The sequence below is a fragment of the Mandrillus leucophaeus genome, unplaced genomic scaffold (genome assembly GCF_000951045.1).
Source record: "Mandrillus leucophaeus isolate KB7577 unplaced genomic scaffold, Mleu.le_1.0 Scaffold502, whole genome shotgun sequence".
In the NCBI taxonomy this organism is placed as follows: domain Eukaryota; kingdom Metazoa; phylum Chordata; class Mammalia; order Primates; family Cercopithecidae; genus Mandrillus; species Mandrillus leucophaeus.
The window spans coordinates 1687300-1704861 of NW_012105388.1; the positions used below are offsets into that span (position 1 = coordinate 1687300).

General features: G+C 44.4%; 2 protein-coding genes and 1 non-coding gene across 3 annotated transcripts in view; 1 reads left to right on the plus strand and 2 right to left on the minus strand.

Annotated features, from left to right (window-relative positions):
* Window positions 1-2337: 2337 nt before the first annotated feature.
* HSPA6 (heat shock 70kDa protein 6 (HSP70B')) lies at window positions 2338-4654 on the minus strand. The gene is given in 2 exon segments (XM_011996116.1): window positions 2338-3908; window positions 3911-4654. Coding segments are annotated over 2 exon segments (1920 nt in total). The 5' UTR covers window positions 4482-4654; the 3' UTR covers window positions 2338-2559.
* Window positions 4655-5164: 510 nt separating this feature from the next.
* Window positions 5165-5235, plus strand: TRNAG-GCC. The gene has a single exon. It is a non-coding gene; the product is annotated as a tRNA-Gly (tRNA).
* A 5264-nt stretch (window positions 5236-10499) lies between these two features.
* Window positions 10500-17562, minus strand: part of FCGR2A (Fc fragment of IgG, low affinity IIa, receptor (CD32)) — a 13865-nt gene continuing 6802 nt past the window's right edge. The window contains exons 5-6 of the mRNA XM_011996115.1: window positions 15119-15156; window positions 10500-11107 (exon numbers count right to left, since the gene is read on the minus strand). Coding sequence (XP_011851505.1) covers window positions 10934-11107; window positions 15119-15156 — 212 coding nt within the window. The 3' untranslated portion in view covers window positions 10500-10933. The remainder of the gene's footprint in view (window positions 11108-15118; window positions 15157-17562) is intronic.

Below are 17562 nucleotides of genomic sequence, written 5' to 3' on the forward strand. Positions count from 1 at the left end.
CCCCCCCCGCCTTTGGAACTGGATGACATCGTCATGATTACAATAATCAAACTAAGACTACATACAACATAAGGATTTTTAGATACCTAGTGTACAGGAAACAGTCCCCAAAGAAACTAAACCAAAATGATCAACAGAGATTTAAAAGTAAATGAAGTTTAACTCTCTACATAGAAGAATAGATTGCACTCAACTGGGAGGATCTGAGATGTCACAACTAAACACGATAAAAATCTTTCTTCTTATATTCTGTGTGTGTTGGGTTTTTTAAAAGGAGAAAGAGGCATGCTATCAAAATACTGAGAAACTATATAAAAGTGAGTACCATCAATCCTCTTCAGAAGTTCAAACAGGTTGAGGGGGTCAATGTTGAGCTGAGATGAGGTTCAGGAAAGGGAGAATGTAATGCAGGGTGTACGTGTTACTCCAGCTCTCTCTCTTTTTTTTTTTTTTTTTTTTCAGGTTCCTTCCATATGAAGCCAGGTTGCATAAGACTTGGGCCAGGGCCAGGAAAAGAGGGCAGTTAAAAATGTGAAATGACAGCCAGAGACAAGTGCATTGTTAGTGTAACCTTCTCCCCATCCTTAAATAATCAACCTAAGAAATATAATGTATAAGGTAGCATTGTTCTAGCCCATAATTTCTCTCCCATAATTTCTGAGATAAAACTAAATCTCCCATTGTGCATAGGGCAAATATACTATGGATTGGATTGTCTGGGAACTAACACAAGTTTATCCTTTTGATTATTTTGTTTACACCAACAAAGCAAAGGCAAATATCCTTGCTTTTATATTGTCATTGACTCAACTGGCAGTAAAGTTGTGCCTGAGGATATTTTGCAAGTTCAGTCACTTGCTATAAAAAACACACAACTAGCTGGGCGTGGTGGCTCACACCTGTGATCCCAGCACTTTGGGAGGCTGAGGCAGGCGGATCACCTGAGGTCAGGAGTTTGAGACCAGCCTGACCAACATTGTCCCATCTCTAATAAAAATACAAAAATTAGCTGGGTGTGATGGCGGGCGCCTGTAATCCCAGCTACTCAGGAGGCTGAGGCAGAAGAATTGGTTGAACCCGGGAGGCAGAGGTTGCAGTGAGCCGAGATTGTGGCACTGCACTCTAGCTTAGGCGACAGAGCAAGACTCCGTCTCTGCAAATATACAATAAAATGCACACTTTTTCTCACGTGGCTCAGCATCCAACTGTATTTCAAAGGCATAATATATCCAATTGCAAAACATCTAGGGGAAGGTCTGATAATAAGTGGAGTTATGGCCTATTTGTAAGGTGGCATGCTCAGGCTCTAGAATTAGACAGGACAGAGTTCTTCATTCCAGCCTTCCCTTCCCCTGTCCCCACTTAATAGCTTTGTGTCTTTGAATAAATTGTTTAACCTCTTTGAACCTCATAATCCTCATATTCAAAAAGAAGACAGTATTCCATAATGCTGCTGTGAAGATTAAGTTAGATTGTGTATGTCAAGTACCTGGTACATAGTTAACATCCAACTAACAGTTAATAGTAATTGCTAATGTTTGTTGATAGTATATTATATGCCTGACATTCTTCTTTGCCTCTTACATGTATTAATTAATTGAACCCTCACAACAATCTGGAGGTTGGTACTGTTATCATCATCACCCCAACTGCAGGGAAGGGGAAACTCAAACTTGGAGAGTTTAATTTGCACAGTATATAAAGTGGCAGGGCTGAAAATCTATAGTCTTGTTCCAACATCCTCATTATGCCATGGGCAGAAACCAGATGGGATCATAATATTTCTCTGACATGAAGTCAATAGTAACTTTAATCATACCACCAGACCTACTTCCTCTGACATATACCATCCTCCAGAGTCCAGGACTCAAGGTCTTTTCTCTAAAAGAACAATGGATAAAGTGACATGATTAGAAACAGCTAATAAGCATGTAAACTATTTGTTAGTGTTACTAAAACACCTAGACTGACAAACTAAACCAGGCTCCTATGACAAAAATACAGAATTTGTATCATAGGATCACATATGGAAACCTTGCCAGTACTTAAGTTTCTCCTCATTCTCTGCTTTTCCAATTCCACATCTCTCCCTCTCTTCCTGCATTGTAAGTCTCAATCCTCTCCTCTTTATCAGCCCTAACTCTTCAGTACTGTTCCAATGTGTTGACCTCAAAACTCTTTTCCAAATCATGCCCTCCACTATAGAAATCATGCACATGGTCTCAGGAATATTCTTCACATTCCTCCTTCAGCACCCACCCCAACATTTTCTGCTTCTGAAAGCCTTTGTGTACTTTTGTACTTTGATTGGTTGGAATGAAAAGTGCCACACGAGCATTAATAAATTAATGACTTTTTATTTGAAGCAGAAGAGGACGAACTTCCCTCCCCACAGAAAGTCAAAAGACTTCAGTTATGAAACATTCTGGGAAGAAAGTTCTAGCTTTGGGGAGAAGACCCCCCAGCCCTTCATCTCTGAAGGGTAGGATCATACAAGACAGTCTAGAAGGCCCATACCACAGCCCTGACATTCACAGCTGACTTACCACGAAGGACCATTCAATCAACCTCCTCAATGATGGGGCCGGTGCTGGGGTCCTCCTGACGGGCTTGAGCACCACAACTGCTGCCCCTAGGGACACCAGGCCCTCCATAGAGCCTGGAGAAGATGGGGCGACAAATTTGCTCCAGCTCCCTCTTCTGATGCTCATACTCCTCCTTCTCTGCCAGCTGGTTGTGCTCCAGCCAGGCAAGGACTTCCTGACACTTGTCTTGCACATTGCGCCTGTCCTCTTCGGGAATCTTGTCCCTAAGGCTTTCCTCTTGCAAAAAACCTTTCACAAGGAAAACATGGGCCTCCAGCGAGTTTTTGGCAGACACTCTGTCCCTCTGGGCCTCATCCTCGGCCTTGTACTGCTCGGCTTCATGAACCATCCTCTCCACCTCCTCCTTGCTCAGCCGGCCCTTGTCATTGGTGATGGTGATCTTGTTATCCTTACCTGTGCTCCTGTCAGTAGCTGTCACGCTCAGGATGCCATTAGCATCAATGTCAAAGGTCACCTCTATCTGGGGGACTCCACGTGGGGCAGGAGGGATGCCACTGAGTTCAAAACGCCCCAACAGGTTGTTGTCCTTGGTCATGGCCCTCTCACCCTCATACACCTGGATGAAGACCCCAGGCTGGTTGTCTGAGTAGGTGGTGAAAGTCTGGGTCTGCATGGTGGGGATAGTGGCGTTCCTCTGGATCGGCGTGGTCATCACCCCACCTGCTGTCTCCAGTCCCAGAGACAGGGGAGCCACATCCAGCAGCAGGAGATCCTGTACTTTCTCACACTTGTCCCCCATCAACACGGCCGCCTGCACAGCAGCCCCATAAGCCACAGCCTCATCAGGGTTGATGCTCTTGTCGAGCTCTTTGCCGCTGAAGAAGTCCTGCAGCAACTTCTGCACCTTGGGGATGTGAGTGGAGCCCCCCACCAGGACGACGTCATGAATCTGGGCCTTGTCCAGGTTGGCATCCCGCAGGGCCTTCTCCACCGGTTCCAGGGTACTGCGGAAGAGGTCTGAGCACAGTTCCTCAAAGCGCGCACGAGTGATGGACGTGTAGAAGTCCACGCCTTCGAACAGGGAGTCTATCTCCAGGGTGGCCTGGGTGCTGGAGGACAGGGTGCGCTTGGCTGGCTCACAGGCTGTGCGCAGCCTGCGCATGGCCCGCTTGTTCCCACTTAGGTCCTTTCCATGCTTCCGCCAGAATTCTTCCATGAAGTAGTTCACCAGCCGGTTGTCGAAGTCTTCTCCACCCAGGTGGGTATCTCCAGCAGTGGCTTTCACCTCAAAGACACCGGCGTCAATGGAGAGAACCGACACGTCGAAGGTGCCCCCACCCAGGTCAAAAATGAGCACATTGCGCCCCGCCGGTCCAGCCCATAGGCGATGGCGGCCGCCGTGGGCTCATTGATGATCCGCAGCACGTTGAGCCCCGCGATCACCCCCGCATCCTTGGTGGCCTGGCGCTGCGTGTCATTGAAGTAGGCGGGCACGGTGATCACCGCGTGCTTCACGGGCTGGCCCAGATAGGCCTCGGCTGTCTCCTTCATCTTGCTCAGCACCATGGACGAGATCTCCTCGGGGTAGAACGTCTTCTCCTCCCCGCGGTAGGACACGCGCACCTTGGGCTTGCCGCCCTCGCTCACCACCTGGAAGGGCCAGTGCTTCATGTCCGACTGCACCGTGGTGTCCGCGAACTTGCGACCGATCAGCCGCTTGGCGTCGAACACGGTGTTGTCCGGGTGCAGGGCCACCTGGCTCTTGGCCGCGTCCCCGACCAGCCGCTGGGTGTCGGTGAAGGCCACGTAGCTGGGCGTGGTGCGGTTGCCCTGGTCGTTGGCCAGAATCTCCACGCGACCCTGCTGAAACACGCCCACGCACGAGTAGGTGGTGCCCAGGTCGATGCCCACCGCGAGCTCCCGTGGGGCCTGCATGGCTGAAGCTTCTCGTCTGATGCGCGAGGCCACGGACGCTGCTGCCGCTCCGCCGTCAACGGGCGCTCAGCAGTGAGGCCCTCCCTGCGGTTTCTCTCCAGCCAGCCCGGCTCGGCTCTGCTCAGCTCCGCTTCCACGGGATTTTTATCCTTTTGCGCCTCCCGGGCTGACTCAGCCGGGCAGCTCGGCGGCCCGCGAGGCGCTGACCGCGGGAGAAGGCTTTGGCGGATCCGGTCATGAGATGGGGGCGCGGGGCGGCTACGCCAGGCCAGCCCGCCTCTGACTCAGGGCTGCTGAAGAAACGCGGGGAAGGTTCTAGCTCCTCCCGGCTGGCTCTGAGGTTGCGCCGTTGTGGCAGAGGCTGCAAAGGCAGCAACTTTAGAGGCTAAGGCCTCCCCGGGGCTGTGGGAGGTCGGATCCGCGAGGCGCACAGGGGCCTGCCCGCTGCCTTGGAGGGCCACTGCGAGTCCAGCGGCTCAGGAAGCCCAAAAATATGTTACCATGCGAATACAGATATATAAGATATATATGTGTATATCTTAAAACAGTTTTATCTTGAACAAAATATTTTCCAAACCGCGATTTAAGACGGTGCCTGATTCCTTCGTGAATGGCCAGAGAGCGCGTTAAGGAATGAAACTAAGCTTTAAGAAACGATCCTGCAGCCCCTCTATCCGGTAGTAGCATTGGTGGTTCAGTGGTAGAATTCTCGCCTGCCACGCGGGAGGCCCGGGTTCGATTCCCGGCCAATGCATGCTGTATTTTCTCTATTCATTCAGTTGTTTTTCTCATCTAAGATTAATGACTCTTGAATAAATTAAACCATGTCGCCGAAGGCTTTAGGCTCCTCCAATTTTGTTCTCTCTCCTTTACCACTTTCCTCAAAGGAGAGGTGACATCGCGCTGTGGCCCTAGGACTCGGGAGAGACCTCGCCGCTCAGCCCAAGAGAGAATGCAACACCCGGGAAAGGAGGACGCAGTGTATGGTCGGGATGTCCCTCATGTTCTCCCCAGCGTTTGTAACACCGAGGAGCCTCCTCTCCAGAGGCCCAGTGGAGAGGCCCAGTGTGTGTTTTTCTCTGTGGCCTAAGTGGGTTCTGAGTCAGAGACCAGGACTCAGGTGGAGAGTAAACTACTACAGGCTCCAGTCCGACCTATGCCCTATATGCTGGAGGATGAGATGGGTTCACTGGGAGGTAAAGTCACACTGGTTTCTATCAGGCTGTGACTTTGTGATTTGAGGCCATTTCCCACTTTTTTTAATCCAGAATATTCCATTCAGATCTTCTGGTGTTCGGATTTCTACTGAAAGCCAAACAAGGAGACATTTCTGAGACTTCTGAAGGTTGACAAAATCCTCACACAATTTTCCGTGACCTCCCCATCCGGGAATCGAACCCCTCTCTCATGCATGACAGGCAGACATACCACTATAGTAACAAGGGTGGCAACTGTAATGGCTGGCAGCTGGAGAGTATGTGTTATATTCTGGTGTTATAATTTAGCAGTGTATTAGAGAAACTTAAAAGTTGGCTTTTATTTAATGTTACTTGCCTGATTCAAAGGAAGCTTCCATTTGTAAAAAGAGAAACTAAAAGCCCTTCCTCCATAGGTGGCTATTTTCTCCTTTGACAGGTTAGAACCCACTAGGAAGTTCGAGAGACCTTTTAAGAGGGAGGCAGGAGTCCAGAAGTAGAGGTCACTACTGTTCCTGGGCTGAGTTTTTTGGTCAGTCCTCTCTCCGAGAGCACCAGTGACAGCTGGTAGAATTTGCTGCTTGAGAGATCAGCTGTACTGGTAAGGTGATCAGTCCAGGAAAAAAAAAGGAATGTTTAAAGAAATGGGCAATATATGACTTCCACAGTGGAAAATCAAACTGTCGTCGAAAAGAAGTAACCTATTTCATAACTCCAGGAGGGAAATAAGCTGTCGGCTTTAAATTCACTCACTCTCAGTGTCTAAGCTGGTCACAGCTGGATGCCACAGTCAAGACATTTGCTGACGGCCTGCAAGAGACGTGTCTTCACCTCAGCAGGGAAAAGCTGGCCCAGCCAGGGGGTCTGTGTGCTGGCTTGTTAAGGGATTCTCTTGTGTGGACTCTTCCAACCTTCTCTTCCAGCCCCTAGCCACCTCAAAACCCCACTTACCCACTCACCTTCAAGAGTTACAGGTATGGCCCTAACGCAGCCTATGAATGTTACCACAGCATCACACAGGCATGCTTCCAATGTCACTCACTTCTTTTTAATTGATCTCTTCAGAGTGGTTCAAACATAGCACAGGGGAGCTTATGCATGCAGTACAGTTTTGGTTTTGTTTGCTTGTTTTTTGTAAAAGAGTCACTGCAGGGTTGTTGGGGTTTTTTTGTTTTAGTTTTTTTTTTTTTTTTTTTTTTTTTTTTTTTTTTTTTTTTTTTTTCTGGTTCCTGCTCTGTTCCCCAGGCTGGAGTACAGTGATGCAATCCCAGCTCACTGCAGCCTTGAACTCCTAGCCTCAATCAATCCCGCCTCCACCTTCCACGGCTCTGGGATTACAGGCATGAGCCACCACAGTTGGCCTAGTACAAATTTTATACATACACTTAAATATATCCACTTATGTTTAGTAGCTTAGTTTGAGTAGCTTTAAAAATAGAACTGACCTTAAAGTAATGACTTAAATAGACATTGTAAAGTGGTGCAATGCTCACGACTCAATATTGAGTACATAAAAAAAGCAAGTTGTATGTATTAGCCCATTCTCACACTGCTGATAAAGACATGCCTGAGACTGGGCAATTTACAAAAGAAAGGTTTAACGGACTTATAGTTCCACGTGGCTGGGGAGGCCTCATAATCATGGCAAAAGATGAAAGTCATGTCTCACATGGTGGCAGACGAAAGAGCTTGTGTGGGGAAACTCCCCTTTTTAAAACCATCAGATCTCATGAGACTTACTATCACAAGAAAAGCATGGGAAAGATCTGCCCCATGATTCAGTTACCTTGCACTGGGCCCCTCCCATGTGTTGTGGGAATTCAAGATGATATTTGGGTAGGGACACAGCCAAACCACTTCACTATAGAACAAAATTTATAGTATAATCCAAACTGTATATATATAAAGGTCAGTGACATCCACTACCTGTTTGCCCTTGAACAAGTCATTTCACCTGTCTGGGCCACAGCTTCCTCCATTTTAAAAGTCCCTGATTTCAGTTTAAAAGTCCCTGATTTCAAATGTCAAAGAATTTACTCATTCCACACATATTTATTAAGTGCTTTACCATGCACCAGATACTGACCTGGGCTCTGAGTATGTGACAGTGAACAAAACAGACAAAGGCTTCTCCTGGAGCTCACATTCTAATGAGAGGAGTGGGGAAGTCAGACACAAAACAAACAGTAAACATATATTAATAGCACATCAGTAGTAATAAGTACAATGGAGAAAAATGAAGAAGGAAAGGGACATTAAGAGTATGGGAGGGCAGATGGGTTATACTGAATGATCAAGGAGACCTCACTGATAAGGAGACATGTGAGTAAAGACCTAAAGGACATAATGAGGCATAATGTGGGTCTATAAGAACATTCCAGGAACAGGAAATAACATAGGCTCTGGGCAGAAGTATAACTGGCATGTTCAAGGAAGAGCAAGAGTGACCAAAGACAAGCAAGGAAAAGCAGTAGGAGATGAGGTCAGAGAGAATGAAGAGCAGGATCCTGTAGCATCTTGTAGAGAATTGCAAAGGCTCTAGCCTTTACTCCAAGCGCAAGGGGAAGATGGTATATGATTTTGAGAAAAGAAGTGACAAATATGACACACATTTTTAAAAGATCACAACAGCTGTTGTGGTGAGAATAGATTATGGGATGGCAAGGGTGAGTGCAGGGAGGCCCGTCAGGAGGCTATTGTAGTAATCCAAGTGAGAAATAATGGTGGCTTGGATCAGGTGGTAGGAGTAGAATACTGAGAAGCAGTCAAATCGCTGGGTGCATTTTAATGTAAAAGCAAGATTTAATAAGGTTTTGTATATTTGAGGAGCCTCTGTCTAGGGTGATATGGTTTGGCTGTGTCTCCACCCAAAATCTCGTCTTGTCATCCCCATAATCGCCATGTGTCGAAGGTGGGACCAGGTGGAGGTAACTGGATCATGGGGGCAGTTTCCCCCATGCTGTTCTCATAATAGTGAGTGAGTCGCACGAGAGCTTATGGTTTTATAAGCGTCTGGCACCTTCCCTGCTTGCACTCACTCCGTCCTGCTACCATGTAAAGAAGGTGCCTGCTTCTCCTTTGCCTTCTGCCGTGATTGTAAGTTTCCTGAGGCCTCCCCAGGGATGAGGAACTGTGAGTCAATTAACCCTCTTTTCTTTATAAATTACCCAGTCTCAGGTTATTTCTTCACAGCAGCCTGAGAATGGACTAATACATAGAGTCTGGAAGCTAAAGGGTAGGTGGAAGCTCCATAGTCTCCTTAGAAATCGATATAAACTATCCAACACAAGCAGCTGCTACTTTTCAAATGCAAAAAAGATTTTGCACAGTGATGCTGTGCCCCAGGAAAATGGAAGGCTCTTTAAGGGCACCCACCAAACCGTCAAGGAGACTGTTGGTCATGTTTCTAATCTGCCTAGAATGGCTTCTCTGAGAAGGTCACATCTTTCTGGTAACTACATTGGGAAAATAGCAGTGCAGGAAGTCAGCAATCTCCACTGACGACTCATCTGAAGTTTGCCTTTCTGAGAACTTGTGTTCCAAAACAAAGTGTTTTATTTGCCATAGAAGGGAAGGGAAGAAGACATGGAAACAAGAATACAAGTTCATTAGAAGACTATTCCGTTTTAAGAAGAGGGGCACTCACCCTACACTCCAAATCCCCATCTCTCCTCTCCTCCACATCTTATCCATTACTACCTTCTCAAGATTTTCATCACCAAAAAGAAACAGACCCCAGATAGTTCAGTCTACACCCCAATCAATAGAGCCCTGAAAAGGTAAACAGAATGTTTTGGTTATAATGTTTTATTACAAAAGTAATATATGATCATTATAGAAAAATAAAATAGGTCATCAATAATTGCATCACCTTGAAACAATCACTTTTAATTTGTTGTTAGAGGTTAGTCTATTTTAACATTTCTGAAATCATATAGACTTACATGATTGTTCTCATGTAACCTGTAACATAAGCATTTCTCATGTTGCTACATCTGTTAATAACAGTGGTTTGATTAATTGTATTGGCTGTGTGGATGTGGAACAGAAGATTCTTGATGTCAAGAAGGGCTGAGGCACAGAAGGTGCAGTCAGTCATTTGGGACCATATTGTCTGTGGCTTTCAGGACAGGGAGCTTCAGGACTCAGGTAGTGACTCTGGAAGAGTCCTTCTCTTTTGGAACTGCAGCATCCCTTCATCTTCCTCAAGGGGAATTTAGTCCAGGAAATACCAGATCCTTGCCTCTCTAATTCTCTTCTCAAATCCCAAGGCAAAACAATAGAGACCTAATGTGGTGCTGGTAATTGGGCTGTTTGTTTTTCTGGAGCTTCCGACTGCAAAAGCAGTGAATAGGTGGTTTTACTCTCAGCATGAAGAAGGCAGAAACCAGCAGTAGGGATCCACAGAAAGGGCATAGGAAAGACGATGTTAAAGAGGCCAGGCATGGTGGCTGAAGCTGGCCATCCCAGCACTTTGGGAGGCCGAGGCGGGCAGATCACTTGAGGCCAGAAGTTCGAGACCAGCCTGGCCAACATGGCAAAACCCCGTCTCTACTAAAAAAAATAAAAATACAAAATACAAAAATTAGCTGGGCGTGATGGCACATGCCTGTAATCCCAGCTACTGGGAGGCTGAGGCATGAGAATCGCTTAAACCTGGGAGGCGGGTTTGCAGTGAGCCAAGATAGCACCACTGCACTCCAGCCTGGGTAACAGATTGAGACTCTGTCTCCAAAAAGAAAGAAAGAAAAAAAAAGATGTTAAAGGAAAAATCTGAGGCACAATATACTTTTAAAAAGTTATTTGAGTAAGAAGCAATTCATGAAGTTTAGTGTTCCAGTGGCAAAATGTCACAGGCAAGTATTTATTGGGGAAATGTGGAAGCAAAATAAAGACATTTGATTGGTTTTCAATTACATAATTGTTTTTGGGGGTAGGTATCTTGTTAGAAAGTCCCTAGACAGATAGTTATATGTTAGTAGGCTGCTTATGATTGGCTGGGATTGTCTTATTTCTAACATAAGCATTTACCAGAAATGATCCAAGTTAAGTTTTGCTTATGCTTGTAGTGTGACCCCAGTGAAGTTTTGCTTATGTTTGTAGTTTAAGCAAAGTTAAAGCTATTTCTAAGGGCCAGGTGGTTTTGTTTGCTCAGGAATTTTTCCAGTCTCCATTTAAATTTTCCTTTAACAATTCCCCTCTTTTTGTTATCCACTCAGCAAGCTGAGAGTGTGACCACATGGCATAACTTTACTCTTAGTTATTAATGTTGACACAGTCCTTGGGAGGAAGAGTCAGGTAGATGTTTTTATCATCATCAGTAGGTGCCCTGGGGTTCAGAGTCATGTAGCCGCCGTCGGCTGTTTCATAGTCATGGTTGGTTTCTTCAAGTTGTCTCTTTCTGAGGGCAATCGTTTGACGTCCAAGTGGCTGCAGGAAAGCATTTAAAACCCGTAGGATAATTCAATACACCGGGGAGGTAAATACAATAACTATAAGGAGAATAATAGCCAAGGATTGAAAAATTCCTCTGAGCAAAGGTTCTCGGGAGCCAAGACTTAACCAATCAAATAAATTAATGAATACAAATAAATATTATCTGATGAAAAACTCACATTTGTTCTTTAAAGTCTTTTAAATTTTAGGAGGCTATTGTTTTGCACTAAGCTCCTGCACTAGGCCCAAACAGAACAGACTAAAAATCAAAATGGAATCACCCATGATAAAGTTTCAAGTCGCCAAACAGAAACTACATTGTTATCTGGCCTTTGGAAAAATCAGGAGAGAGAGATAATAACGTAATAACCTAAAAACCTAATTTCGCAAACAGGCCAGTTTCAATTGGCATCCTTACAAAAAAGTAACCTGATGTTAACCAACCAGTTATTTATTATTGTTTCCCTATTCTGTCTTTTGCAACTTTAACCAGCTTTAAAATAGCCAATCCACTTTAAATTCTTTGTTTCTTTCTTCAGACCATTCTCTGTCTATTAAGTCAATCTCCTCTGCTGTAACTCGTTGGAAACCTTATTCTAATTTAAGGAGGCAAGTGTTGCCCAGTTCTAGAATCACCATAAAGCCAACTGAGATCTTCAAGCATTTCTTTTGACATCAGTAGGAACACAAGCTCTTCCTTGTTAAGCATTAAGATATCAAGAACTTCTATTTTGGGGTGCTATTGAGGCTAACTTACTCATTTTAGATTGTATTGCTTGAAAGGAATTTAGGGTATTATTCTATTTAAAAAACAGAGTTAATATTTGGAGCAAATTATGATCTTAGTTTTTGAGTTTAGAGGGCAGCTAGGTGAAACAATTTCTAGATGTGAATTTGAGGCAAGTTTAAATGGTAGACTGAAGATGGCAGTTGCAATGTGATGTGCTTTACTGGTTTGCAATTTGAATGTCTCTGGTTATTTCATTAAATATTCTGGTAAACTCTCTGAGTGACTCACATAGCAGCAGGCATTAAGATTGGTATTAATAAGGCATACATGCTCTGTTGTAGTGAATTTTCTGAAGCTTAAAGTCACCAGTTTCAGTTTGTAGAGCTTTGGAAAAAGGCAGTTTTAGTTTTTAATGGAACTAAAAAACAAAGTATCAGGAGTCAATTCAGTTTATAGGGAGATAGTAAAACTTCAAAGAAAATGAACAGGCCTAGAATTTGACAATGGATGCACCATAGTTTTCTACTAAAATATAATCTTTTTAATTCTGGAGAAAAATATTTTTATTTTCCATTTTTACCAAAAATCAAAGTTAACTTTTTTGCAAAAATAAATCTAGTTTCACTAAATTTGACCTGATTATTTATATAGGTATAATAAAAATAGTAATTTTAAAATATATTTTAGCCAGAGCTTTGGTGATATCCAAGACACTTTACTGACTTTGTATCAGTCAACTTTAGTTTTTAAAAACTATCTAGTAATTGAGAAATCTCAGATTAGACCTTTAAAAGCCTCTCTAGGCTAAGAAGCTAAGCCAAGGACTTGCCCAATTATGTCCTGTTACAAGGAGAATAGATTCTTATTGAACCTATGCAAATACCCAGATTGAAAATGAAAATACTTAATAAGAGTTTCCAAATTCTGAAACAATCAGGTAGAGAGAAAAAGATAAGTGGAACACTTTTTTATTTTTGTTTTAGTAGTTTGTCTTATCTGGAAATGGTGTAGATATTTAATGAATACCTGTCATTTCATTTAACATAGTTAAAGTGGCAAACATAACATTAAACAAAACCAACTACGTGTCATCTCAAGGTATTTTTTTTACAAATTTTGTAGGAGAGGAGACAACATGAGCTTATTTGGGTAAAACTAGGTGGAATATTCACTTTCATTAATACCAATATTCTTATTTATTAAAGATTACTCAGGTAAGATGAAGTTGAAAAGCATTTTGGCAAAGCTCTTTTTTTCTGAGAAAATATGTAATTTATACAAGTGCTTATTTTTCTCTAGGCTAATTGAGTTCCTTTAATACTGTTTCTAATAAATACCTTCTGGAGGTAGAATAATAGTATGTACAAATAGCATACATACGTGTAGATATACATAAACATACAGCAAGATGCAAACAGAAATTCATGGCTTTTGTTCTGAAATGTTAGCCATGTGCCAGGTACAATAATATAAAACTAATTAGTTGGATCCAGCTTCTGGGAGTTAAAGTTAGCTGTTCAGATGGCTGACACTTTTTATTGATATTTTTGGAGAGGACTATTAAGATTTTTCTTTTGCCAGTTTGTTTCTAAAAAGTCCCTCCTTTTTTTTTCTTTTTGATGAGTCATTTCGCTGAAGCTTGTGTTTTAAAAACATTTACACACCTCGAAGGCCCAGAGAAAGGGTATTAAGCTTTCTCCAATAAGGAATTTTGGGGCATTTTCACCTATTATTAGGAGTCAATCTTAATGAGACTGTGGATTAAATTTTAAATGACTGACTAAGGAGACATCTAGTTTATCTGGCCTAGTTCCAATTAGTTTTTATTCTTTTTAGCCTTAGTGGTTGCTTTTATAATAGTTCATGTGTGCAATAACAAGAGTTAAATTTAGTTGTTGTAGATGCTCCTGGTTCATTTGAGGATCTAATTTTTTAAGGAGGTTAGCATTGAGTAGGTTCAGATGGAAAAAGCAAGCAAAGAATAATTTCTTATTAGCACATTGTAGAGATTTACTGAGAGACTATTTTTAAAATCATTCTTTTAGAAACCTTTATATACCAATCAAAAATGTTTATCATTGTTTCTGAGACATTTGGGATCTCATTTTTTCCCAGTACATCCCTTAAATGAACAATTTTTTCTAGATTTAAACATCCTTACTGTGACCATTGCAATTTTAAGTCATCTGTGGTAAGGCACACCTATTTCTCTAGAAAGTCACAGGTTCTGGGCCCATATTATCTGAACATAAAAATCACTGTGTTTCGGATGGAGGAGTCCCAGACTCTGTGCATTCTGACAAAGCCATAATATCTTGTCCTTCTGAAATTTACCTATCTGAGGACTCCAGTTGAACCCCCAGTTCAGTTTCTGTTAAACACCTAGTCCAATCTGTCAAATACCCAATTTGACCTCTAGATCCCAATCCAGAAAGCAGACCTTGTCTGGAAACTAGTACACTATACTAGACCTAGTGTAGTTCCTGTTGAAAACAGATGAACTTGACAAACACCCAGATTAACCGCTGAATCAAATGAGAAATAAAATTACTGAAATAAACTCAGAGAGCTCAGGACACAGTTGCAAGCCTGATATCTGAGAGGGACTTACCTAGTGACTCACAAATGCAGTAAGAAACCAGTGAACACAGTGGGCTCAATGGGTACCTATGCCTGGTTACCCATTGCTCTTAGGGATATCTGGAGGAGAGTCTACTTTATATCCTACTTCTGACGCCAAACTGTTAAAGAAAAATCTAAGGCACAATAAAATTTTAGAGTTCATTTGAGTAAGAAGTAATTCATGAATTGGGTGACACAAACCAAAAGAGGTCTAGTGTTTTAATGACAGAAAGTCAGAGACAAGTATTAACTGGGAGAATGTGGAAGTAAAATACAGAAACTTCATAGGTTTGCAGTTACATAATTGTCTTTTGGGTGAGGTACCTTACTGAAGTGTTCTTAGTCACATAATTATGTTAGTTGGCTGCTTACGATTGGCTAGAGTTAAATCTTATTTCTGTCTAACATAAACATTTACCAGAAATGATCCAAGTTAAGTATTACCTATTTTCAGTTACAACCCAACTTGAGTTTCACTTATGTTTGCAGTTTAAGCAATGATAAGGCTATTTCTAAGGCCTGGGTGGCTTTGTTTGCTCAGGAGTTTTCAGGCCCAGTCTCTATTTTAATTTTGCATTAACAAAGGTAAAAAGAGAGGAAACAGGGGAGGAGGGATGGGGGAGGAGGAAAAGGAGATGACTGGGACTACCCACCTCAAATTGGGCAGCCTTCACAGGATCAGTGGAATTGGCTGTGGGGAAAAAGAAAAAGATTAGCCAGGGCACTGCTGTTAAAAAGGGCTTGCCTTGCTGATGCTGAGGCTGCAAAATCATAACCAGACTCAAGGCAAGGACTGCTGACCCCTTGACACAGTCCTGTAAGGCCAAGGGCTAAGTAAATATGGCCTCATGTTCCCACCCTTTGGGTCACCCAGCCACAGCCTTCCCCACGGGACACACTGGTGGAGGGAAGCAGTCACTTGGGCCACACTCTTCTCAGGGAATTGCTGAGCTTTCCTAGAAGCAAACCAGACAGCTTGGGGATCTGAGATATTGGAGAAGAGGTACAGGACGGGTGTTCAGCATCAGAGTGAAGTAATCCAGGTTTTTGCTGACCACATCAGGGAGAGAAGGCTGAGGGCCATTTCCACATTGTCCAAATGTCGTGCATCTTTGTTGGAACTTTGAAGAATATAGTAAGTACTCCATGGCATTAAAAAGGAAGACAGAATGAGAAAGTAACAAGAGAGAAAAAGAGAGGCAGGGAGGGAGAAAGGGAGAGGGAGGGAGAGAGGGAAGCACTTTCTCTGGTTAGTGTCCAAAACACACCTAATTGCCTCATGTTTTTGTCATAAACTGACTTTCCCAGTGTGAAAAGCAGCCTCAGTATCTGCAGAGCAGCATTTCTCAGGAAGTTAGGAGGGGTCTGACACAATGTATCTAGTCTCTTATCCCCCGAACACAGAGAGTCTTTACTGCAGCAAACCACATTCTGAATTCCCCTTCTAATACATTCCCCAACAATTCCAGCAACCCAGCTCTGCCTTTTGGGAAAGGATTTTTAAAAACCTGTTTATGCAGCACCAACGCCTGGCTGCAAAAATGCCTTGTGAAATGTGGTTATGCCAGTGGAGACAGAACCACACAACAAGACGGATAATCCAGTTGCTCGGACTTTGTTTTTTCCAGATCTGCTTTGGCCCTGGTGTGAACACAGGCCCCTGTCCCCACTGGGCCCGGCCAGCAGACATGCAACCTTGCTGCAAGCACAGCGGGATGAGTGATATTTTGCTCAGGCTCTCAAATCTGTTGGCTCTGCTCTGAATCATACTCCAGCCATCTGAGTTGGGGTCTTTGACAGCCTCTTTTTCCTGCCTGTTCCTATTGTCATGGAAGCCCCCAGAGAAAGCCCTGGTTGCCTTTGTGCTCTGACTTTACCTACAGTCTGGAAGTTGCCTGGCATCCTCCTGGAAGTTCCTTTACATACTCCCACCTAGACCAGGGTTTGAGTGGCCCCTGGCTCTCAGAATGTCAGACCTAGAAGGCCTGAGAGGTCACCCCAGTCACCCACTCATTTCCTCAGTGAGCAGACTGAACCCCATCAGGGAGACTGACTGGCTCAAGGCTCCACTGTGTGATGGGGGCAGAACCAGGCCAAAATTCAATCAACCTTGAGTGCATGGGCATTGGAACCAAGCTTTGCCCACAGAGTAGAGCCCACTAGTGCCCCTAGTCCCCAGGAATTTTCTCGAGCCCAAACCTCCTCTTAGCATTCCACAGACAGCTGAGCCTGGCCACTCCACCCCATCCCTCCATAGAGACAGATTCCTCAGCAAATCAAGGGGTTTCCAGGCCTCCTCCTCCTTTCCCCTTAGAATCCTGCCTCCCGCATCCGATTGGCCTCAGTCTTACAGCCCCTAGCCCTATCCTTGCCAGCTCCACCAAAGTTCCACAGAAAGACCAAAGTATTTCTGATTTCCTGCTCTGGAAATATCCCCAGATTCCTGATCCCAGAAATTCGGACACAGCCCTCTCCTCTGTATCCGGGACTGGTGTTTTTCTTCTCATCTCCAGAGAGGTCCTCTTTAGGCCCAGGAGTTAGACTCAGAGCTGACCAAGTGATTTGAGCCCCGGCCATCCCCTCACCGATGCTCCCTCCCTGGCTCCCAGCTGAACTCGCACAAGCCCCTTCTGGCTGGCTCTGGTCCAGCGGGCAGCCCTGGTGAGCCATCACTGAATCCCTGAGACAACCCTGTACTCACCTGGTTTCTCAGGGAGGGTCTCTCCCATTTCCCTGCACTCAGGGTTTCCTGGGAGAGCTGGGAGGGGCACACAGGAGGTTAGTAGGATTAGGGGGTGGGGCCTGAGTCCTCAGGACCAAGGACCAGGGCCAGGATTGGATGGAACCAGCTCAGGCCTTCCCTCTGGCAGATGCTTCCCGTCCTCCCACCCCCAGCTCCCCTGCTCAGGGGCTGCTCCCGCCTGGAAAAGCGCTGGTCCAGAGGCAGAGCTCAGCTCACCGGTGCATGGGGACGCCCAGGAGTGTCAGAAAGGCCACTCATGGCATCTGTCTGAAGCTTGCTATGCCTTTTAAAAACACCTCTGTGTCTCAGTCTCTCTCTCTTTCTCTGTATTATCATCAGTAATTGAGGTCCTGG